The 25,119-nt window shown below is 42.3% G+C and overlaps 1 protein-coding gene across 1 annotated transcript in view; it reads left to right on the top strand.

Moving 5' to 3' along the window:
* ADARB2 (adenosine deaminase RNA specific B2 (inactive)) overlaps window positions 1-25,119 on the top strand; it is a 475,814-nt gene that overhangs the window by 396,067 nt on the left and 54,628 nt on the right. The window contains exons 5-6 of the mRNA XM_030550140.1: window positions 8,964-9,132; window positions 16,180-16,331. Of these exons, the coding sequence (XP_030406000.1) occupies window positions 8,964-9,132; window positions 16,180-16,331 (321 nt within the window). The remainder of the gene's footprint in view (window positions 1-8,963; window positions 9,133-16,179; window positions 16,332-25,119) is intronic.

The raw sequence follows: 25,119 nt of genomic DNA, 5'->3' as shown, positions 1-25,119 counted from the left end.
TCAGGTGGACCCCATTTCTTCCCAAAAGACTTTCTTTCCAGTACAGCATCCCATGGTTGAAGAAGCCAAAGCTCTCCTGTTGACACCCTCTGTCTATTGAAGGACACAGAAAACTGAGGTCCTACACCCTTTGATTTAAGAATAGGTTTACTAACTGCAGTGTAATTGCCCTATTCCACCAGAGGTAATTATTTTCTGGCTTCTAAACCCCCTCTGTAGTTTCAGTAGGATACAATTATTCTTCTTCACTTCCTAAACTTTGGTACAGTGTTTCTTTACACTGTTAAAGGATTGCTGAGCTCAACTTCAAAGAGGCAGCTGCATTTCAATAGTGGCTAAAGAGACCCTGGTATAGCCCTCACCAATCTCACAGGAGTGCTATGGGGCTTAATTTGTGTTTATAAAAGCCACTGTGATCTTCAGATGGAAGGCACTATATAAGCAGAAAGTTGTATTAATTAATGGAATATTTTTGTGTGAGAAAATCAACCCATTACATTTATAGCATGTATATTTTGCATATGTACACACAATAAAGATCCTGTGAGGAAATCTATTTTCTCTCCATGGATACAACCTAGTTTATTATAATTTGTAAGATTTCATTGATTGATATCAGGCTTTGGTAAAAAGCCATGCCCTAGCTCAGTGTTTTTCTCTGAGGTGCTTGTTTCTGATTTTCTCATACATAGTAATACTTCCAACATGGAACCTGTTTATCAAACTGGGAAGAAAAGGGTGGAGAAACTTTTAAAATGCTGCCCTGTAGGCCCAAGCTGGTGAACAGAGCACGAGGGAAAGTAAGGACAGATTGAATATAATCCTCAAATTAACATAATTTATCAACAAATTGGAGAGAATTCAGAGAAGGGAAAGACATGATTTAGGGACTGGAGGAATTGATTTACAGCATGAGGGAAGATTAAAAGAATGGAGCTGGCATTTAGTGTATCTATCAATGATATAGCACACACAATCTGCTTGGGGGAAATTCCTTGCAAGATAAGGTCTCACTTGACAAGGCATAAATTAGTCAATAGACTCCTGGCCTCTTAGCATACAATATTACATAAAAATACCTAGTCTTTTATACTGTACTTGATGCACAAAATAGCAAAATGCTTTACAGAGAAAATTAGTCATAAATAAGCCAGAAAAGATTGCTTTTAAGGTACAATTGAAAAGGAAAACTGCCCTGACTAACCAAAGTAATTCAGGCACCTGATCCTGCCATTCTGGTACAGCATATAACCCACGGTGAGTATCTGTTATAGATCCCCATCTGTGCCTGATCTGCTGACATGATACAGCCTCAGCTGGAGAGAACTGGTCCTTTAGCACAAGCTATTGTAGCTCATGTTTGTAGCTCTGGAGGTCCCCACTTCATTCCCTGCTGTGTTGGCCAAAATAGCTGCCATCACGCAAAGAATCTGTAAATTAGAACTTAATCCAGCTCTATTGGAATCAGGGGCAGTTTTCCCATTGACTTCAATGCATGCTGTGTGAAGTCCAGAGAATGTATGTGTCAGAACCCAGAGCCCTGCGACCCAAGTCGAACCTGATGGGACCCAACTAGAAGTGTTGAGTCCAGGTCAGGTCAGGTGGGAAAACAAACAGACCCTTTCAGGCTTAGGTCAGGAGGCCATCTCTCCACCTGCCTGTGGGATCAGTATATGCACTGCATGCTGCGGTCCAGAATGTGCGTACCTGCTGAGGAGTAGCAGAGCCTCTAACTCCACAGCACATGCAGCATGGAGAGGTGGATGGCAGGAGCAGGACCTGCAGCCACTGGCACACACAGCTGCCACTGCTCTATCCCCCAGCAGGAGCAGAGAAATATCCCTGGGGCAGGAGGGAGCAGGCCATGTTCAAGGGGAGGAGTTGGGGTCAGCAGTGTGCCCTTGTTGCCAAGAAGGCCAATAGTATATTGGGCTGTATTAGTAGGAGCATTGCCAGCAGATCGAGGGAAGTGATTATTCCCCTCTGTTGGCACTGGTGAGGCCACACCTGGAGTACTGCATCCAGTTTTGGTCCCCCAACTACAGAAAGGATGTGGACAAATTGGAGAGAGCCCAGCGGAGGGCAACGAAAATGATTAGGGGGCTGGAGCACGTGATTTACGAGGAGATGCTGACGGAACTGGGGTTATTTAGTCTGCAGAAAAGAAGAGTGAGGGGGGATTTGATAGCAGCAGCATTCAGTTACCTGAAGAGGGGTTCCAAAGAGGATGGAGCTAGGTTGTTCTCAGTGGTGGCAGATGACAGAACAAGAAGCAATAGTCTCAAGTTGCAGTGGGGGAGATCTAAGTTGGATATTAGGAAATAATATTTCACTAGGAGGGTAATGAAGCACTGGGATGGGTTACCTAGGTAGGTGGTGGAATCTCATTCTTAGAGGTTTTTAAGGCCTGGTTTGACAAAGCCGTCGCTGGGATGACTTAGTTGGTGTTGATCCTACTTTGAGCAGGGGACTGGACTAGATGACCTCCTGAGGTCTCTTCTACCCTAATATTCTATGATTCTATGTTCCATGTCAGACTCAAACCCCCTGGGCTCTGGTTTGATCGGCTGGCCTTTTGTCTGGGTTGGGCCTTTCAGAGAAACTGGGCCTGATCCCATGCCTAGGGCATCCAACAGGAATTTTCACAGTGACTGAAAAGGGTGGGGGCTCTTTCTGGTTAGAACTTCATTGTACTCACATAAAGGGTGGAATCTTGGCCTCACTAGAGTTAAAGGCAAAATTCCCATTGACACCATCAAGGCCAGGATCTTACTCATGGCCTGATCCTCACAAGTTCTGACGACAGCATCCATTGAAGTTGTGAGTTTCTGTCACCACTCATCACCTTACTAGGCTGGGCCTGTGCTCAAGCTGGGGGACTCATTTGCAAATATATTTTACCAATAATTTACCCACTAATTTTTACATATAATATTTTGAATCAAACATTTGGCAAATTCTTTCCCCCTTCACCCAGCTGCCATTGTGAAAAGAGTTGAATCCATTTTTCAGCCCACATGCTGACACAGCTCTCCTATTTCCTTTCCCCTGCTTCATTTCCTTTTTAAATTGAAAACTATTAGGAGCATTTAGGCAAATAATAGAGACCTAAGTGTCGGCGCCTCTTATAAATTGCTCACTAGTTACTTTTGCCCTAATGTCTTCTCAAACGTTATTTCATGCCAGGCTGTGAAGGGAAGAAATGCTTGAAGAACTCTGACAGTTGATGGGTCAGGAGTCAAGGTCATAATATAGAAGTTCATTTCATCTGATTTTTCAAATGATCTGACTGTGGGGTTAGCAATGGTTGGCATCTTTAATCTGGATCTGGTCTAGGTGTACAACTGCTAAAAGCGTACATGTTTAGTTTTTAATTGAGGATGTTCTCTTAGCTTGGTTCCCATCAGCAAAGATGTGGACTCTTTTCAAGAGCTATATCTTCCTGTCCAGAGAGCTCTGTGTGTGCATCTCTCAGAGCTGAGAGAAGTAGAAATAAAGCAGAATTGAAGAAATAATACTAATGAAAATGTTTGTGGAACATTCATTTGAATAAATATCACAGATTCATTATGAAAATATTTGATACCCTTTTTGGTTGGTTTTCCACAAACATTCATAGGAGTGATTGGGATGGGGGAGGAATAGAACCTGAGGCTACCCTCTAAGGCAGCGTTTATCAAACTGTGGGCCCAAAGTGATTCACGACTCCATTTTAATAGGGTCTCCAGGGCTGGCTTAGACTTGCAGGTGGTCAGGACCGAAGCCGGAGCCCCACCACCCGGGGCCGAAGCCAAAACCCAAAGCCAAAGCCTCAGGGCTTCAGCCCTGGGTGATGGGGCTCAGGTTATAGGCTCCCTGCCTGGGGCTGAAGCCCTTGGATTTCCTTTGGCCCCCCTGCCCAGAGTGGTGAGGCTCAGGTGGATTCAGGCTTCCCCTCTGCTGGGATCATGTAGTAATTTTTGTTGTCAGAAAGGGGTGCCGGTGCAATGAAGTTTGAGAACCCCTGCTGTAAGGGAACCCTAAAGAGCTATTACACCAGCATGGGATCGTCAGATTGTGCCACACATCTGCTCCACCTCTTTTCAATCCCCACCCATTCTCTGTACTGCTACCATCAGGGGGTGGTGGCAAATAGCCAGTGATGCCAGCTCTGTGCTACCCAAGGATTCCACCACACTCTGTGCCTCTATTTTCCTATAAGTAAAATGGGGATAATAATGTCTCTTTGTTCTGCTGCATGTTTGGAGGTTAGATTAATGAACATTTACAAAACACTTTGAGATTATCAGGTAGAAGGCACTATAGAAATGCCAAGTATTATTTAAGTGAGAACAAATACAGAGGCGGTAAATAACAATTAATAATTAATGTTGATTGTTTACCAAAATTTTTAGCTAGAAGGCCCAAGCTAACTATACTGCAAAATCAACAAATATTGGCTAAGCTATACAGAAGTATCTCTCCAGTCTCAATCATTGGCACCAAAAATTTAGGTTCAGCAGCTGAAAATACTACACAGAATAACAATGTAACAAGTCTTTCCTCCGTTAGAATGTAAATGTGACGTCACCAAAGGGCAACCAATATTGTATTTGTAAACAAATTCACCTTGTGTTCATAGAAAGCTATATCAAGGGAATGACTTTCTGTTTCTATCCATATACATAATAAAGCATGCAAGAGAAGGATTCATTTGCTTACATGCTCCTGAACGCATCAGGCACCTGTCAGATTGTCAAAAGTATTTTTCATTATGCCGGATTCCCTCCCATGTGGTGTTCAACAGTGGTACATTGGTCACAGAGCGCTATCCCCATTTGGCTCCTCACTGATGTGTGGCTATTTCAGTGCTAATGCATAAGTCATGTACATCTGTGTTTCTGGGTGTCTTAGTGCTGCAACGTGAGTGAGGAGCATGGGTACTATTTCCACTCATTGGGAATAAGACACGTTGGAAGATCACTACATCTCTAACAATGCACAAGGCCAATTTTGTGGGATCTTGGAAGCCAGCTCCTCTAGGAAAGGTCCACAGTCATCTTGATGTCCCTGATATTTGTGACACTTGATATTTGTTTACTTTGTGACAGCAACACGGGCATATGTGTGGGTCTGTGAAGGCATATCACCACACCGAGCGGACAAGTGTGTCCATTTCTGTGGAGACTTCGGAGCAGTATCTAATTCACCCAAGGATGAAAAGGTTCCTTAATATCAACAGTGGCCCTGATATTGTTATGTGGAAGGGTGTTGGTGGCCAGCGAGCATGTTTCTGATCTACATTCATCAGAGACCTCATAGAAGCTGATGGATACGCCAGTCACTTCTCATTCAGAGTAAATGGAAGAAGCAGTTAAACTCCTTTGTGGAGTAAGGTAACTAAAAGAACAGAAGCCCCTGCCCAAGGCACTGGGTCCCATGTGAAGGCCTAAGCAAGAAAAAGAAAGAATATAAAGGCTTCCCTGAGACTGATTGCAAACACAGGGACTGGGGCATTGATTGGTGGGGCCGTGTGTGTCAGAAGGTAAAAGGAAGCAGAAAGTCAGGAGAAAGTGAGAAAAGCAGCTGATAGCATTGCCCTAAAAGGGAGCAGAGTTAGACCTCCATGGGAGTGGTTAGGAGCAGACTTGAATTTCAAGAAAATTGCCTGGCTACAGTCAGAGACAGAACAATGGACTAGATGGACCATGGATCTGAAACAATAGGGCAATTCCTTAACTGTGACATGAGTGCCCCCATTTGGAGAGTTGAGGTCAAAGAAGTTGTAATGTGCATACTGCAAATATCCCTTTTTGTAGCATGGAAGCCATGTCTCTATCAATTTTTTATCAAAAATAACAATAAAAACAAACACAAATATTTGTTAATTCTTTCTCTTCACTGCATTTTCCAACATCTTCCCTGTGCCTCTCTCTTTTAGCTTGTGAAAAAATTGTCTCATATTTCCAAACATTTTGTCATTAGACTCGAAGCTACAGTAGCAATATTAATTGATAATCACAACACAGATAAATCAACGTCCACAATGATGTGCACCTTGCAGTTACTGTCTATAGCACCTTCCATCTGAGGATCACAAAGTGCTTTTGAAACCACAGTGAGTTAAGCTACTGGGAAGTAGTTTTGCCATTTTACGAACTGGGAAACTGAGCAACAGAGAAGTAAAGTTTATACAGGAAGTCTGTGGCAGAGCCAAAACTGCAACCCAGGTCATCTCCTGAGTCCCAGTCCTGTGCTTTAACCACAAAACAATCCTTCCCCTTTTATCTTATCTGCAACTTACTGCTGCTTATCTTATATCCAACCCAGGGGTCTTATGGGAGAACATGTCCCTAAGAAGCATGCTTCTAATCCAGAAAATCATTGCATTTTCTTGTTTGTTTCACTGCTCAATAGATTTCAACATACAAATAAGTAGCTGACTATATAAGATGAATCTCAAAACTTATCACACCTAAAGAAGGTCACAAAAAGGAGACCAAAGCAAATGTGCATACAGAACAGTATGCATTCTCCAGCAAAGTGTTTCAAAGACAGAAGCACTTGGCCTGCAGTAAGACTGTTTCCATTCACAGCACGGATATATCTGACCCGAGGCTTCCTGTCTTAATCACAACTCTGTTAAATCTTAATGTTTTGGATTGCTGTGCCCTGTGTGTATATATAGTAAATGTTTACAGCTGTCAGACATGGATTAAAGTTCTTGGGATACTTGACCAAGCCTTGGTGATATCTCATTTGACCAGAACACATTCTTTAGAGGTAGATTTATTTGTTGCCTTGTTTTCTCTGTCAGTCAAAAGGGGCATGTTCTGTAAAGTTCACTGCAATCACTTAAGTGGGCATTGGTTCAATGCATTTTTAAACTGTTCTCCCCAGGCTGTACTGGAGAATAACACTCCTGTCCTGGAGAACAACATTTTAGGGGTTGTCATAAACAGATAGCTACGGGTTAATGTCTCTTTCACCTGGAAAGGAGTAACTTGAAACACCTGACCAGAGGACCAATCAGGAAACAAGACTTTTTCAAATCTGGGTGGAGGGAAGTTTTGTGTGTGAGTTCTTTGTCTTCTGTCTGACCCTCTCGGCTCTGAGAGTGATCTTTCTGTCTCCTGGCTTTCTAATCTTCTGTTTCCAAGTTGTAAGTACAAAAATAGTAAAACAATAAGGTTTATATTGTTTTCTTTTGTATTTACATGTGTGTAGTTGCTGGAATATTTTGAATTGTATTCTTTTTGAATAAGGCTGTTTATTCATTTTTCTTTTAAGCAATTGACCCTGTATTTGTCACCTTAATACAGAGAGACCATTTTTATGTCCTTTTCTTTCTTTTTATATAAAGCTTTCTTTTTAAGACCTGTTGGAGTTTTTCTTTAGTGGGGACTCCAGGTAATTGAATCTGCAACTCACCAGGGAATTGGTGGGAGGAAGAAGTCAGGGGGGGAAATCTCTTTGTGTTAGATTTATTAACCTGACTTTGCATACCCTCTGGGTGAGGGAGGAAGAGGAGAGATTAGCTGTCTCTCGGTACTTGTGTTTTCCAGGACTGGAAATAGGGAGGGTGGAGTCCCTCTGTTTAGATATACAGAAGCAAGCTCAGTGAATCTCTCCAGGAACCCAGGGAGGGAACATCTGGAGGGGGGAAGGGAAATGGTTTATTCCCCTTTGTTGTGAGACTCAAGGAATTTGGGTCTTGGGGTCCCCAGGGAAGGTTGTTGGGGGGACCAGAGTGCCCCAAAACACTCTAATTTTTTGGGTGGTGGCAGCTTTACCAGGTCCAAGCCAGTAACTAAGCTTGGAGGTTTTCATGCTAACACCCATATTTTGGACGCTAAGGTCCAAATCTGGGAAAAATGTTATGACATGGTGTGCAGTGTTGTGGGATAGATAGAATCCAGAAGCCAGTAGGAATATTATATTTTTCTTTTCTCTGCTAGGGGCTTTTAAGCAGAGAGGTTTTGGTTTTAAAAGGAACCAGAATTTTTTTTTCTGTTCTCTCCTGGCAGTAGCTTGCATATTAAGCAAGGAACCATTAAGTGGTGACAAACGGGTCTTTTGTCAGACAATACGACTCCCATTGACAGTCAAGTTCCAAAAAAGTCTTGTTTCCTGATTGGTCCTCTGGTCAGGTGTTTCAGGTTACTCCTTTCCAGGTGAAAGAGACATTAACCCTTAGCTATCTGTTTATGACAGGGGTGAAACCTGGCTCCATTGAAGTCAACAGGAGTTTTGCCATCAACTTCCATGGGGCCAGGATTTCACCTCATAGATCTACAGGTTGTGGCTATTTTTAACAAAAAAGAGTGATCACAGCTCCCCTCTCCTTTAATATTGAGAGGAGCCCATGGAGATTGTAGTAGATCCCAAACAACAACGTTCCATCTAAGTCTGAGCAGAGACTCCATTTCAAAATCCTGTGGGTCTCAATATTGGAAGCACTGATGCAGAGGTGCATGTGGAAGGAAACCAGACAAAAAGTAGGATCTCTTTGTTCTCTGATATTTTTAAAGAAGAGAAGCTCCAGAAGTGTTACTTGCATTTTATTCAGCACTTCCAGTACACTAGTGATGAAAGCTAACATTATAGGGAGTGTGTGTTCCCATCAGAAAATGTCTTCAGCAGCTCATAAAACCCCAACCATTTATCAGCACTGCGGGAGAGCTTTATTACCTACTTACAGCATGTGCTTTTCTATGATGTAGTTACTGATTTAACAAGTAAACTTTGTGGCAAGATTTTATTCAGGAATTAGCAGTGCAGACTGAAATAGAGCCTGTATTATTCTAATAGCACTGAGATGTGAGGGTACTGCATATTCCAAAAGCCATATAATCATTTTCATCAGCATCCCATTAGGGCTGTCTCAGCTGCCACATCAAAATGGGGGCTGCAAGAACTTTAACAATTACGATGTCTCGCTAACCCTCAGGCAAGTTACAACTCTTTTCTTTTCCTTTCTGCAGGCTTGGACATCAGGCAGGCTCAGGTTATTGTGTTGTCATCGGGTACCAAATGTATAAACGGAGAATACATTAATGATCAAGGGCGCGTGGTCAACGACTGCCATGCAGAAATTCTGGCAAGGAGAGCATTTGTTCATTTCCTTTATTCTCAGCTGGAGCTACACCTAAGGTAAACTGAATTTTGTTGATGCCTGGGAAATATATGGTCTTCTGTGGAACAGATCTGTCCTCTAGATGCCTGACTATACGTCATTGTTTATGAGTCTTTGGCTGATGAGTGGCCAATATACTCTACCAAAGAAAGCAGAGTTAGATAGTCTATTGTTTTGGGTTATGAGCTCTTTCATTCCAACTGATTTTCCTTCAGCAGCTATTAGATATGAATCACACACACACACACACACACACACACACACTTGAACTATATTGATCATTAATGCATTCATTAGCTCGCTAGAGAACCACTGCCTGTTAACAATATAGCAGACCTGCTATGAAAGAACTACCAGTAGATATTATTGCTCCTTCTTTATTTTGTTAAAAATGTCATAGCAGGGAAAGTTACTGGAAATGATTCTGATGTGGATGCTTCTTTGTTGCTAGTGTCTTCAGCCTTTCCCTTGCAGTTGATTTTTAGATTATTCATTTTTATAGTCATTAATTATCCATTCCTATTTCTTAACAAGTTCCCTTCTACTGCCACAACAATACCAACCTCAGCCTTGGTGGCATCCTTGTCTAATTCTTCTACACTTCCCTGGGTGCCTGGATCATCCTTTCTGAGCTGATCTGTAAGACCCTACTTTCTCCACGTCTCTGCTCTGGACTGACTCTTTTGCATTTTGGTAATTCCTAGAACCCTCAATGTGGGCTCATGGCCCCATTGTGCTAAGTGTTATCCACGGGTGTATCTAGCAAGATGCCTACAAGAAACTAACAAATAAGGAGCTGAAGCTGTGGGTGGGTAGCGTGTATTTTTATCACAAAGCTCCAAAGAAACAATAACAAAAACTCTCTGTTGTAAGTTGTACCCTCCATTTTTTGTGTTCACTGGCCCTTATCCAAAGCCTATTAAAGTCAATAGAAAAACTCCCATTGACTTCAAAGGGCTTTGGATTAGGCCCCGAAGACTAAAGCATTTCTGAGGGTATGTCTACACTACCCACCAGATCAGCGGGCGGTGATCAATCCAGTGGGGGTTGATTTATTGGGTCTAGTCTAGTTTAGTCAGTCTCCTGAGCACTCTCCCATCAACTCCTGTACTCCAGCGCCACGAGAGGCGCAGGCAGAGTTGACGGGGGAGTGGCAGCAGTCGACTCACCGCAGTGAAGACACCATTGTGAGTAGGTCTAAGTACGTCTACTTCAGCTACGTTATTTACGTAGATGAAGTTGCGTAACTTAGATTGATTCCCCTCCCCCCAAGTGTAGACCAGGCCTGAGATGAAACTGTGTCTTCCTGCACACGTGGGAGAGCACCTATCACATTGTGGGGACAACCATAATAGTCATAATAATATTAGTAAATTTTCACTTCTAGCTACGAGGAGAAGATGTTAAATAGATGAGGATGGTCTAATGCTGTAGGGGAGACAGACAAGACCCTTGAGGGGTTTAATCACAAGTAGCATTCTCTCTCCTTCACTCTGTATTGTTTTCATTTCAAGTTTACATTAAATTATTATGTTTTCAGTAGTTAGCAACCCCAGTACTTGCTTTATATTGAAAGCTGTACCTGTGTCTCTTGGCTTATAAATGCTACCACCATATTTTAAGATATTGTATTGATCCACCTTCGTAGCACATTCAGTTATATTATATTATTTCGATTGATGTTACTTTTTTTGTAAAGAGAATTCTAAGTGCAACACAAACTCTGCTTATGGCAACTTCTTCAAATGTTTCTGTTCAGGAAAGAACCAAAACCGCTTCTCCCCTGACCTGTACACACATACAAAAAAACCATCAAAAATGGTGAAATCCCAACACCTTTGAAACACAGAGCTAAAAATATTGTAGAGTCAGGTTCTGCTCCCTTGCTATCCATGTATAAATCAAATAATCCTTTTATATGTAAGAATAATATGAATATATATAATATTGTTACATACTCTTCATGCCAAATGTTCATTGTTATATTAAGGAAATGCCAAGCCATCATCAGGAGCTTTGTCACAAGTCAAGAAACTGTGGATGTTCAAGTGAAATCCTAAGTGGGTTTTTGTAACAACTTCTACACTTTGAACTAAATGTTGCTCCCTCTTCTACTGGTGTGGAGGTTCTCCTGGCAGACAAACCCGATGTGATTCTCTTTGGGAAGAGGTTGTGGGGGAGGGGATGTACAGAGGGTCTATATGCCATATGCAGAGCTCAGCTCAGGAATGATTCCCTGCACCCCATTCATGGGCAGACTAGACAAGACAGATGATTCTCTGCTGCATAAATGCTCCTGTCCTTCCCTATGGAAAGGACACGTTAGTGTTTTGATGGCGACCCTACAATCTTCATCACCATCTGTCCACCACCCAGCCCAGCTACTCAATTTTGTCTATGAAGGCTGGACTTCACCAATGGTGAATTTATTTTATGAGTTTTTAACAGTGCTCTGTTTTCTTAATAATGGGACCTGATCCTTAGTAGAAGTAAATTGACATAACTCCATTGACTTCAATGGGACTTTAACACATGCTTAAGTGCTTTGCAGACTCAGATTTTTATCTAATAGTCTGTAGACGGGCTTCAAAAAAGCAGGAACTGGGATGCATGAGGAAGCAACAATAGGGATGGAAGAGGAATAGATAAGTGAACAAGGACACTGTACTGTCTTCTATATTTGATACAAGTACAAAATTATAAAAATGATTCAAATTACAAGTACAAAATTTTAATTCCTCTTGTTTTTGACATTAGAAATACCAGTTCTGTTTGTTGTCTTTTGTGGTTGTTGAGGTTTTTGATGATTAAAGGCCTAGAATGGGAGCTTTCTCATTTCTCAAGTGAAGAGATAGGCATGTTGAATGTTTCACAAACAGAACTTTTCTCTCAAAGTTTGTCAGCAGTTTGAATTAAATAGATGTTACAAAAATTCTTGGCTGGTCAGATTTATTTTATTTGTGACAGTCACAATCCCACTAATTCTCTAGATGTCTATGAAAAGACTAGACTTTTCCAATGTAAAAATAAAAAGCAACAAAAAAACTTTTTGGATGCCTTCTTTATACATTATAAAGAATGAAGAAAGGCTAAAAACACTGTTTTATACCAGTGAACTGCATTGACTTCAGTTGAGTTACTTCTGATTTACACCGGTTTGTGAGAAGGAGAATCAGGGTCTATATTTTCATTCTTTACAGATCATCCTTAATAAAACTATTATCTGCCTGTTGAAAACATTGGTGTGGCATAGTGATCTTGCTAGTAAAAAGGCTTTGCAGTTCCCAGGGAGATAAGCTGCACTGGGAGCTAATACATTTTCAGCCAATCAGATTGCAGCCTCTGTCCAAACCATACTTTAGTTTATACGTGATGAAGCATGTAGTAATTTTCATCCAATCAAATGAAATTAGCTGCAATAAAACCAGCCACTTGGCCATAAATTTAACTCATACCTTGTTTTCATCCCAGTGGTCTCTTAATGGACTTGACTGCTTTTCTGTTAAGCTTGCTGTTAAGGTACCTGTGGGAGACCATACACATTTATACTGCTGTAATTGGTCTGCAGACTTCCCTTACCTACATTTCACAAGCATTGTTTGCCCAAAAATAACTCCTGTAATTTTTTCAGAGAGTAAGAACCTGATTCAGCAAAGTATTTAACATGTGCTTAGCCTTAAGAACGTGCTTAAATCCCTTTGAAGTCAGCTTTAAGAACATGTTTAAGTGTCCTGCTGAATAAGGACAGGCTTAAGCACATATTTAGAGTTAAGAACATTCTTTTGAATCAGGGCCTAAACACTGAAAATAGGAACCCCTACCTGTGTGTCAAAATTCCCAACTTCTGCTATTTTGCTGCCAGGGCCGGCTCTAGCCATTTCGCCGCCCCAAGCACGGCGGCATGCTGCAGGGGGGCGCTGTGCTGCTCGCCGGTCCCGCGGCTCCAGTGGACCTCCTGAAGGTGTCCCTGAGGAGGGTCCGCTGGTCCCGCAGTTCCGGTGGAGCATCTGCGGGCACGCCTGCTGGAGGTCCACCGGAGCCGCCTGCCACCCTCCCGGCAACTGGCAGAGCGCCCCCTGCAGCATGCCGCCCCAAGCACATGCTTGGCGCGCTGGGGCCTGGACCTGGCCCTGTTTGCTGCTACCAATTCTGCTCACCTGCAGGCCTTCCTTCACATCCCAAATACCATACATGAAAGAAAGAGAGTGCATAACAGTGAAATGCATAGGAATAGAGTCTGCCTTTTAGCCACTACCTGCACTGGAACTGTTGTACTGATAGCAGAACCTGAAGTCATGATGCTTGTGCCAATACAATGGAATTCATTCTTTGCTGTGTAGGTATCTGTGCCTGTGCAAAGTAGGTGTAAATCACATGCTGACTTAGTAATATTTTAAACCCTCTGTGCACTCACACTACACAGGTGTAAATGACTATGCCAGGGGCTAGGTAATAGGGAATCTGGCCCAATGTCTCTGGGAGAAGAAGTGCATTTGACAAGGTAAACTGTTCTCCCACTGTCCCATTCTTATGAGCATCACTTTTGGCTCTGGAAACCCCTAGTCCTAGCACACTGAGAGCACAAGGATAAACCTGCACCTGGACCCAACACAAGTATGCATGGTGCCCAGGGAATCCACCCCAGTCATTCTGCTCCCAGTATTAGAGATGCTCACCTACAATGCAGGGAAAGATCTGAGTTCAAGATCAACCGTAGAAATACGACTCCACAGGCTGGTTAGGAGCCTGGATATAATAATGCCTTCAGAATCCTGGAGCAAGACCCAAGCTGCACTGCCCTCCAGCTCTGCTGACTATTTTTAAAGCAGCTATATATCTCCCATTAGCCACAGACACTTTTAGACACTCAGAGAATTGAAGAGGAATAGGGTTAATCAGTGAAAAATAATAGAACAGGGTGAGTGATGATGAACTCACTTAATCCAGCCCAGTAAAGGACTATTCCAACATACCTACTATCCTACCTAGCAACCTAACAACTATTTCTAAGTTGCATCCAAAGAAGTGAGGTGCCACAAGTACTCCTATTCTTTTTGTTTCTAAGTAGCACAAGCTTTCTTCCCCCCCCCCCAATTTTACATAATAATAGCAGGCATTAAGACTGTTCTGCTCTGCAGTCTCACAGCTGATTTTGTAGTGAATTATTTAAAGGCAACAGTGATTTCTCTGAAGTCCAAGCAGCAGGTCTTATAGGTATTTTATTATTTCAGGGGTTTCTATCAGGGCGATAATGTAATTAGTGTGGTTGGGAATTCCATCAAAGCAGGAAGAAAAATGAGAGCGTTGCATGTGGCAGTCTCTCCTCAGGAAACCTTGTGGTTCACTTTTCCTACAGGCAAGGTAATGTGCCTGTAAATTTCACCTGACAGAAAACGTATCATAGCCTCCAAAACTGACAAAACAACCAAACCGTGTAAGAGTGACAGCCATACAGCTCTAATGGCACACAGATTGCACTGGGAAAAAAACAAGCAGGCCCAGCAAGGAACAATCCTGCTCCCATCTTGGAAAAAAAAGCATCCCAGTTACACCAACCATAGGCAGAGCAGCAGAACTACCCTGCACAAAAGGATTGCCCATATTTCAGATTAGATGGGCAGAAATCCTGTTCCATGTAGGAGAATCTTCCACATACAGACCCGGTTCTGGTCTCAGATATGCATACACACTACCCATTGACTTCACTGGGTATATCTGAGGGCAGAGGTGCAATCACAGTGTGAGAGGCTTGTCATTTCTCAGCTACACTAATCACATTATCACCCTAAACATTATAATCTTCATCGCTAAAAGGTGTTTGATCCTATTGTCTGTCAAAAAAAATCACTGCCTTCAAACAATCCAAAGGGAAATCACCTGGGATGCTGCACAGGAAAACAGCCATAAAACCTGCTCTTGTTTTAAACCACATTAGTGAGAGGAATTTGCCTTCCCTGGCAACATTTGCTAGGGTGGCAGGTTGACTAAGTCCAATGTGTCCTCTTCTAGCTGCAGAGCCACATAGAAAATAAGAGCTTACTACTGCTACTACCTAACTGAGTTAGTTTTGTTAGCGAGACAAGGTAGGTGAGGTGATATCTCTTATTGGACCGCCTTCTGTGGCTGGCAGGTATAAGCTTTCGAGCTATTCAGAGCTCTTAGGTAGGTCTGGGAAAGGAAGCAGAGTTTCTGAAGTGCTCCAAGTAGCTCAAAAAGCTTGTACCTTCCACCAACAGAAGTTTGTCCAATAAAAGATATCACCTCACCTACTTTGTCCCTTTCATATCCTGGGACCAACACAACTACAACAGCACTTCAAACAAGAATTAGTATTTTAGCTCAAGTAGTAGAGGTCTGTGTTTTTGGTGCACAGGGCCCAGGTTCTTTCTTCATTACATCAGGTAACTTGTGATTTCCAAAGATTTCAAAACAGACAAGAGAGCCACTGTCAGTCAAGAATCAAAGGTCAGTTGCAGAGGGGGTTCCTTTAGCATTCACACTTGGCTATGGATGAATAGGGAGGAAAACAGAAGACCGTTTTTGGATGTCTGAAATCTGTTATTTTCTTTTCAGGATTTCTGCTCATAAATTCAGGACTCTGCTACATGACCTCAATTCTGCAAAGCATTTAAGCATGTGCTTAAGACACCACAACTTTCAATGGGATCTGAGCACATGCTTAGGGATGTGATGAATAGGGATAATTTGTTAAACCTAAGGGAGCTGTTCTCCTTTGATATGTACACATAAGTCCCATCAGTAACAGTGAGATTTATGTACTGTATTTGCACGTTCAGATACCTTCTATCATTAGAATAAATTCCAACTAAGCAAGCCAAGAAACACATCAACAGTTCCAGGACCTTTCGAGCACCTCATTTATTTAGAGCAGCTTATTATTTTTCTACCATTGACAGTAGCCAAAATATGATGAAAGGTGCTAATAAAACAAACAAACAAAAACCCCAAAGGAAACAAAGAGAAACAAAACCACCACTGAAAGAGCAGAAATGTTTCTGATTTGAAATGTAACAAATGACCCGGAACTTCTTTTGTGATCATAGCAAACGGCGAGAGGACTGGGAGCGATCAGTCTTCATGCGATTAAAAGAGGGAGGCTACAGGCTGAAAGAAAACATTCTGTTCCATCTATATGTGAGCACTTCACCCTGCGGAGATGCACGCCTCAACTCCCCCTACGAAATCACAGCTGACTGTAAGAGCCATTACTCCCCCAACCCTACCCCTCCCCTTTTTTTTAAGACAGATCTTTGTTCCTTTGTTTGTGGATAACATATTTCACTAGAAAGCACAGATGACAGGGAAGTGCATCTGTCCGGATCTCTGTATGTATGTGTTGTGATGGAAACTGTGTGGATGGAAATGAAAGCTGGTTGAGGCATCATGAGACTTCCGTGCCTGCCTGCAGCTCAGTGGCTGTGCTGGAAGAAAATCCCACTGGCCCTAGTAAATAAACATCTTTCATGTAAAGACCTGAGAGATCATCCCAGCCGTTGTCCTCTAGTGGAGCAGAGCATCCCAACTGTGACTGGGTTTGGCAGTTTCAGAGAGTCACAGAGTCACAGGGTTTAGATTGTACAATCATAATAATTTCTTGTGATTATCAAAAATTGTCTGTCATCCAATGATCCCAAAGTACTTTGCAAACAGCTTGTTGTTGTTGTTGTTATTATTATTACCTAGTTCTTATATGATGATTTTCATCCAGAAATCTCAAAAGCACAGTAGTTTCTAGAGGCCCTACCTGGGACCAGGGTCCCATTGTGCTAAATGCTGCACATATACGTAGTGACAAACAGTTCCTGCCTGAAAGAGCTTATGAAACAGACAAGACGGAAATGAATGAAAGGGGAAACAGGAACACAGAAAGGTGATGTGTCACACAACACCCTTGTTCAAAGTATCTTGATCTTCATGTTGCAGGCAAAGAAACTGAGGCACAGAGAGGAAAGACTTGATCAATCTCACACAGCCAATCATTGGTATAGTTGGAGAGTGGTGCTTCTCCCAAACCCCACTTACAAACATATTTATTCATTTTTAAATATTATTTTCCTGGGAATGGAAAGTTTCACACCTGTAATGATGTGTGGAACATAAAGCCTACTGAGCTGAAATAAAAAAAAACAAACAATCCTATTGGTAGTAATATTGGTTCTACTTTGAAGAAGGTGGAAAGATGTCCTGGACTAGGACTCAGAAGACCTGAGTTCTATTTCTGGCTCTGCTCTGGCCTGCTGGGGGACCTTAGGCAAGATACTTCAATTCCCTGTATCTCAGCTTCCCCATCTGTAAAATGGGGATAATGATACTGGTCTCCTTTGTACAACACTTTCAGACCTACTGATGAAAAGTGCTATACAAGGGCTATGTATTAATTTATTATTATTTATTTCTATATTCTGTTGTGATGTCATGAAAATATAAAGAAGAGAAAGAAAATGTCAAAAAGTCAAAAAAAACCACTAATTTCAAGTCTCTGGTAATGGGGCGCATGGTAACTAAAGTCAGGAGTAATAATATTTGCTTAGAAAATAGATTTTTAAGAACAGAAAGTGCCTATGATTTCAAAAGTGACCATTGATTTTGATGCCTCACATTTTTGCTGCTCAACATGAGCCCCTTAAATAGACCTTATTTTCAGAAAGCCTCTTCTGAAAATCAGACCTCTTAAAGCTGCCTTAAACTGGGCACCCAAGAATTTAGGCACAAAAATGACTAGTCAATTTTAGAATGTAGATTGTTCTCAAGAATTACAAAAAGAATATGAAGGACTGAATTCTGCCCTCTGATGTCTGAGAATGATGGGATTCCCCTGACTTCAATCAAAATGAGGCATGAAGATCTAAGGACAGGATTTGGCTTTAAATCTAATTTATCCATCTTAGCATTGCTTTGCTTGCAGAGCTAACTCAAATTTGGGGTAACATATTCAGATTCGGGCAAATTTTGACCTCTTCATCTTTGCAGAAGCATTTGCAAATTCCACTACACAATTTTGCATTGATGCATCCATTAATGCAGCTCAAACAACGCCCCCAACCAATGGGCAGGTGAAGTTTGGATAAAAGCACAATAATAAAATTGTACATTATCCATAATGACATTCTCTCTTTATGCCCTCTCTTTCTATTGATTTGTCTCCATTGTTTTCACTTGAAGATATGCAGGCTGTGTTGTAATTCTGAAGGATCTGTTAGTAATTCAAGAAGAAACACCTCGTCCCATCCTCACATGAAAGGAGGATTGTTCGACAGCTGAATTCCAACACTGATTATAGATATGCTGCCAAATTCAGGCCTGGAAGTGCAAGTCCATTTGGTGCATAGATCAATTCAATAAACACATTGCTTCAACAGCTGATAAAAACTCTATATTTTCTACAATTGTGCTTCCAAGAAACTTCACTTTACAAAAACTGGGGTATTGATAATATAATATTTAGCACTTGGATAGTGCCCTTTAAAAAAGCCTCAAAAACAGCTAATAGTTTGGCAAGATTATTACACCCATTATTTTCCAGGTAGGAAAATACACAAAGAGGTTCACAGCGTGGTTCAGTAGCAGAGTCAGGAATAGAACCAAGTCCTGATTTCCAATCCACTGCTCTAAGCACTAGATCACTGTACCTCTCTTCCCTGTTCTAAAAGCTTCTGACATCACAGAAGAGATGTAATTGCTCAAAGATTGCCCAAAGCTGTCCTTAAGTTAGACAAGCATTTCCTTTTAGCTCACACTATCCTGAAGACATCTGGGAAGACAAGCATTTTATAGTGTTTATCATTTAGATCTCTCTGTTTTTTTTACAAAGGAATAACCTTTCTTTTATCCAGTAATGACAAGAAAACCAAGATGAATGTTGTTTCTTTCTTATACAACAAAGAGTCAGCACAAGGCCTCAAACACCAGTGATTATTCTCTAAAGATGCATTAGTGTTTAAAAACAATGTCTCGCCATGCACTTTATGGTTTTGAGTAGGAATATGATAAGCCTTTATCAGTATATGGAGTGAGTGAAATCCATTCCTCAAATCTTCTAAAAATTTCCTGCATTATCCACCGTGACTTCCACAGCACCCTCAAATCCCCTTCTTATGTGCCTTTTTGTGGTAAGAGAAGAGATAAGTTTGCATGAACTCAATCACATTCTTAAAATGTATGGCACTGGGTAACAATTAATGACAGATGTAAAACTTGACACTTGGGCTATGTCTGTACTACCACTTATGTCTGCAAAACTCATGTCGCTCAGGGGTGTGAATATTCTAACCCTTGCGCAAGATAAGTTACACTGGCATAAGTGGTAGTGTGCACAGCACTACTACCACCAACGTAGCTTCTGCCACCCATTGGAGGTGGATTAATTATGTCAACAGGACAGCTCCCTCCCATCGGCATAGAGCAGCTGCGCTGCTGTAAGCTCTCTAGTGTATACGTAGCCCAGGTGTTTGTAACTAATGGCTGTAATGCAGGCTATACCTGAAGGAGGAAAGATCAAATGAATCCCTCTTAAGCGTGACTGAAATGAGATAATGAGTGATCAGAGCAGAAGAGAGTAAATCTGTAGAATGGCATCATTGTTTTTCCTAGCTCAGAGTTGAGTTGGTCTGATTGTTGATGTATCTTCTACCAAGAAGGGACAATCACTTACTTGTAATTCTGAAGATATAACTCCATCAGGATTCTGACTCCTGATTCCTTAGTGTGAGACCAGCAGAACTCTCTCAGCTCTTACAGAACTTTGATCCTTTGATGGCAGCAGTGGTGGGATAAAGTGAGGGCCATTATCCCCTCAGCCACCATGTTCCACCCCCTGCCATGTGTTAATGCTGGCTCCCAGACTTCCTGTCACTTCTGGAAGGGAAGCTCCCAAATGATAAACCAATTTAATCATGGCCAAAAAATAGGCCTCAACAAAAATAAAATACAAAGTGTAAATGCTGGTTCACTGTACATAAAGATAAACCTCAAAATCTGAGGGTGAATGATAATCCTGTCAGGATAATATCTTCAGAGAAGCAGTTAATTTAATCACCAGTTACAGATAAAGTATAAAACTTTCCTTTCCCTCAAGATACCCACAATCTGCCAGGATTGACACTTGAGGAGAGTGAGCAGCTCTGGAGAGAACAAATGAAAAGGCAGGTAAAGCTGCTATAAGCAGCAACACCAAGGGCTATTGAAAAAGAGACTAGGAGGGTAATAAAAGTTTAACCTATCTGTCATGGTGCCTGGTATGTGGCTCACAACTGAGGGGCCAATCTCTGGTCAGACTGTCAGAAAACAGGGCAGACACCCAAACTGGTGGTATATTCTATAATTAGATTTCACCAAGCCAGTAACAAATGTGCACCGCTGGAATACTGTCTCGTCATGGAGCCACAGGCAGTCCCCTTAGGCACTACAGATGATTTACTACTAAGACTAGCTGGACTTAATGATGAAAGGTTATTAAAAACAATATTCATCATACATTAGGTTCTTACAGCCCCAAAGAGCCAATCACATACCCCAGGTTAAGGTGTACTTCAGCTCTCACCAAAGACAATGCTGACAGCCAATTTCTTGAGTAAATTAAAGATTTATTAGGTGAAAAAGAGAAATGAGAGTCATTGAGAGATTCAAGTAGATAAAATACATTACAGGTGAATTAGAGTTTGTAGTCCAAATGATGCAGAGATGTAATGTATGCTAGTTTTCCATAAGTTCCTCAGCGTTTCCCAGAATGGGTTTTGGAGACCTCTGTCTTGCATCTGGAACCCCCTGTCAGTGTTCAGATGGCTCAGAGATATGGAATCACTCTCAGTGTGCCTTTTTGTAGCTGAAAACAGTTTAGCAAGCGTTTTCGTCACCATGTGGGCCTTGCTTTGTTGACTAAAAGTAGATAAAGTCTATGGATCTTCCACTGTTCTTCATATAATGATCACTGCTTAGAAATCAACAACCTTCTCATACAAAGTTTTAAGGCTTCAGTTCAGGTTGATGGGCCATTTAGAGATAATGTAAGCATAATGTGATAGCCAGGAACAATTCTTCATTAGATTTTACACATCAAGTAACTTCACATCTAAACATGTAAATACAGGCCTTTTGACCTAATGTTAATTAAGGAGAGTTGTATAAAAGTAATTACAGAGTTACAGGACATGAAAAAGGATATAGCAACAACAGATTAATTGAGTTACACTAATATACGTTAAACAGGATGTAGGTAGATGAAGACAAATACAATTAACATCTATTCTAACAAGTGAAGTGCCTAGATATACAATAGGACCTTTTAACATTCCTTTGACATTCACCCACCGGTGAAGTGGTACACTTAACACTTCTCTGAAATCTTGACCTGAGCTAGCCAGCTGCCAGCACCACACTACATTTAAACAAAAGGATTGGGGTGATCCAGGTATTTAAGGCCAGTCATACTTCAGGGCCAGATAAATTTGCTGAAACAATTTAAAAAATATTATAAAAATCTGTTATGAAAAACATGTTTTAATAGGAACAAACCAGCATGTCTTCTGTCAAGAAAAATCTTGGTGTCTACACAAAATGGTGATTAATAGCCTAATCCAAAACCCATGGTAGTCAAAGGAGAGATGACCATTGACTTCAGTGTGTGTGGCGGGGCGGGTGGGGACTGACCCCAAAGGAGAATTAGTTGACTTCATTTATTTGGACTTTCCAAAAGCCTTTGACACAGTCCATCACCAGACATTACTTCTGATCAGATTACTACATGACTACTTAGTAATAAAGAATTGTCATGAATTAGAAATTGGTTAAAAGAGAAAACAAAGCATAAGTAGTCAATTTTCAACATGACAAATGGTTAGTGGCAGTTGGTGCCCTTAGGTTCCATATTGGATCTGGTGTTGTTTACAATATTTGTCAGTGATCCGAAAAAGAGGAGTGTCTATTTTTGTATCTGTCAGTGACATAATTTGCAAGTGACACAAAATTATTTAGGTTAGTCAGGACTAGAGAAGACTGGGAGGGACTCCAGAAAGCCCCGACGAAGTTGATGGCACATGAAATTCAGTGTTGACTAATTAACGATAACCACCTAGGAAAAAGTCCTGGATAGTATTATGGACCATTCAATGAAACCCAAATGCTGCACAACATACGTACGCAACACATCCCCATGATGGACTCAGAATTTGCAAGAGGAAAGGTTTTGACATTGTGAAAAGCCAGTGGGGCAATCTGACAGTAGCTGACCAAGTATACTGTCTAGCTAAGTACCCAAACACAAATAGTTTGAAACAAGTACTTCATATTTTGGATACCAGGCTCCAACCTTCATATCACTCAGCTATAAAAAAGAGACAACTAAGTCTATAGAGAGAACTGACCCAATACAGATAGGCACAAAGCATCTCTCTGTCAAAAGAACACATATGGATTGATAGAAAGCAGTGCAGTGCAGCTTGCAGTAGCTAAAGCTTCTCATATAATGTACCCTTGCTGTGTGATTGTAAAGTTGCTTATTTATGTGACCTATTTATATGCCCCCTGATTATCATTGTATCAGAGTGCCTCACTGCCTTTAATGTGTTTATCTCGTGACAACCCTGTGAGGTAGGTGGCCCCACTGACTGTTTGGCAGGCTTCCTGCTTCTGATGTACTTAAAAAAAAATTGCTGTTGGTTTTTGAATCTTTGGCTAGTTGCTTTTCAATTCTTTTTTGGCCTGCCTAATTATACTTTTACGCCTGGCTTGCCAGAGTTTATGCTCCTTTTTATTGTCCTCAGTAGGATTTAACTTTCAGTTTTTTAAAGGATGCCTTTTTGCCTCTGTCAAAGTTAGAATCAGGACTCACAATTTGTCAGACCACTCTGTTTTATTAGCACAGCGCTCTGCCAATAACATTCAGAATATGTGAGCGCCCATGCAAGGCTCAAACAGTCTTATTTATACAGATAAAAGAGCGGGAATTAGACAAAGGGACAAAGATACCAAAACAGTAAAATTCACCTGGGGCACAGCATGCATATCCTATTTCCTTACTAACTGTTATCGATCTAAGGCTAATGCTTCACCAATTGCCCTTAAACGGTGCAATTGTTCTATGTTAATGTCTGTATTCCTGACCCCTGGTTGCAACATTCCAACATCTTTGCTTAAAGGTACAGACAACATTTCTTTAATCCTTTCTATTTTCACAATATAATTCATTCTACTTTCACAATCCCTCCTTTTGGTCAAGCGCACGCCATGACCAACAATTACTGGGTTCCACAAATTAACCGTTCCTTATCTCTTTGTTCATCAGTGATATTCAAAATCATCATATTAGCACTCTGTTTTGGGGCAGCCATCTGGGTGACACAATTCTGGATACAACAGGAGATTAACTGAAAGCATACAAAAATCACTAAGGGCTTGTCTACATCAGAAAGTTGCAGCGCTGGTGAGGGAGTTACAGCGCTGCAACTTTGAAGGTGTACACATCTGCAGGGCACCACCAGCGCTGCAACTCCCTGTTTGCAGCGCTGGCCGTACTCCCGTTTTGTCTCGGGTGTAGAGGATCCAGCGCTGGTGATCCAGCGCTGGTAATCCAATGTAGACAGTTACCAGCGCTTTTCTTGACCTCCGTGGAAGGAGGAAGCCTCTGGTAATCAAGCTGGTTTCCTTTCCCGGTTTGCTCTCTCGGTCCCGGAGCCACCCAGCAAACCGCAGGGAAGGAGACCTGCTTGCTCGGGGTTCCGGGACCGAGAGAGCAAACCGGGAAAGGAGACCAGCTTCGCCGCGGTTTGCTCTCGCGTTCCCGGAGCCACCCAGCAAACCGCAGGGAAGGAGACCTGCTTGCTCGGGGTTCCGGGACCGAGAGAGCAAACCGGGAACGCCGCGGTTTGCTCTCTCGGTCCCGGAGCCAGCCAGCAAACCGCAGGGAAGGAGACCTGCTTGCTCGGGGTTCCGGGACCGAGAGAGCAAACCGCGGCGAAGCTGGTTTCCTTTCCCGGTTTGCTCTCTCGGTCCCGGAACCCCGAGCAAGCAGGTCTCCTTCCCTGCGGTTTGCTGGCTGGCTCCGGGACCGAGAGAGCAAACCGCGGCGTTCCCGGTTTGCTCTCTCGGTCCCGGAACCCCGAGCAAGCAGGTCTCCTTCCCTGCGGTTTGCTGGCTGGCTCCGGGACCGAGAGAGCAAACCGCGGCGTTCCCGGTTTGCTCTCTCGGTCCCGGAACCCCGAGCAAGCAGGTCTCCTTCCCTGCGGTTTGCTGGCTGGCTCCGGGACCGAGAGAGCAAACCGCGGCGTTCCCGGTTTGCTCTCTCGGTCCCGGAACCCCGAGCAAGCAGGTCTCCTTCCCTGCGGTTTGCTGGCTGGCTCCGGGACCGAGAGAGCAAACCGCGGCGAAGCTGGTTTCCTTTCCCGGTTTGCTCTCTCGTCCCGGAACCCCCCTTGAAGCCGCCCAACAGCGCTGCAGTGTGGCCACATCTAACACCACTTGCAGCGCTGGTTGCTGTAAGTGTGGCCACTCTGCAGCGCTGGCCCTATACAGCTGTACTAATACAGCTGTAACAACCAGCGCTGCAAAATTTTAGATGTAGACATGGCCTAAGATTCCGAACAGGATAGTTAGGGCTCCCTGAAACAACCAGTTTCCTATGCCAGAGAAATTGAACAGGTTACTTAGCCACTTCCATAAAGAACTCAGCTCTTCATGAGGAAGATATGCGATTTGTTCTAAGTGGCTATAGCGATCTATTACCTCATTGGTATTGTATAAACATACAACATTGTTTTCCAGTGAGAGCACAGGTCCCTCCTTTGGCCGCCAGCACTATGTCCAATGCCTGACGGTTCTGGAGGGCCACCTGCCCGATCGCCCCTGTTTCTTTGGCCAGGGCTCTTAAACTTTCTCTGGTTTTATTTGCCATTATTTAACTACTTAGGAGCCTTTTTTTTTTTTTTGCCTGGTGTATTGCTCCCCCAAGTGGGATAAAGGAACTGCCAATAGCCTCTTCCAGGTGTCATGAC

Source organism: Gopherus evgoodei, chromosome 2, assembly GCF_007399415.2.
Source record: "Gopherus evgoodei ecotype Sinaloan lineage chromosome 2, rGopEvg1_v1.p, whole genome shotgun sequence".
Classification (NCBI taxonomy): Eukaryota; Metazoa; Chordata; order Testudines; family Testudinidae; genus Gopherus; species Gopherus evgoodei.
This window is presented reverse-complemented; position numbering and strand designations above follow the sequence as displayed.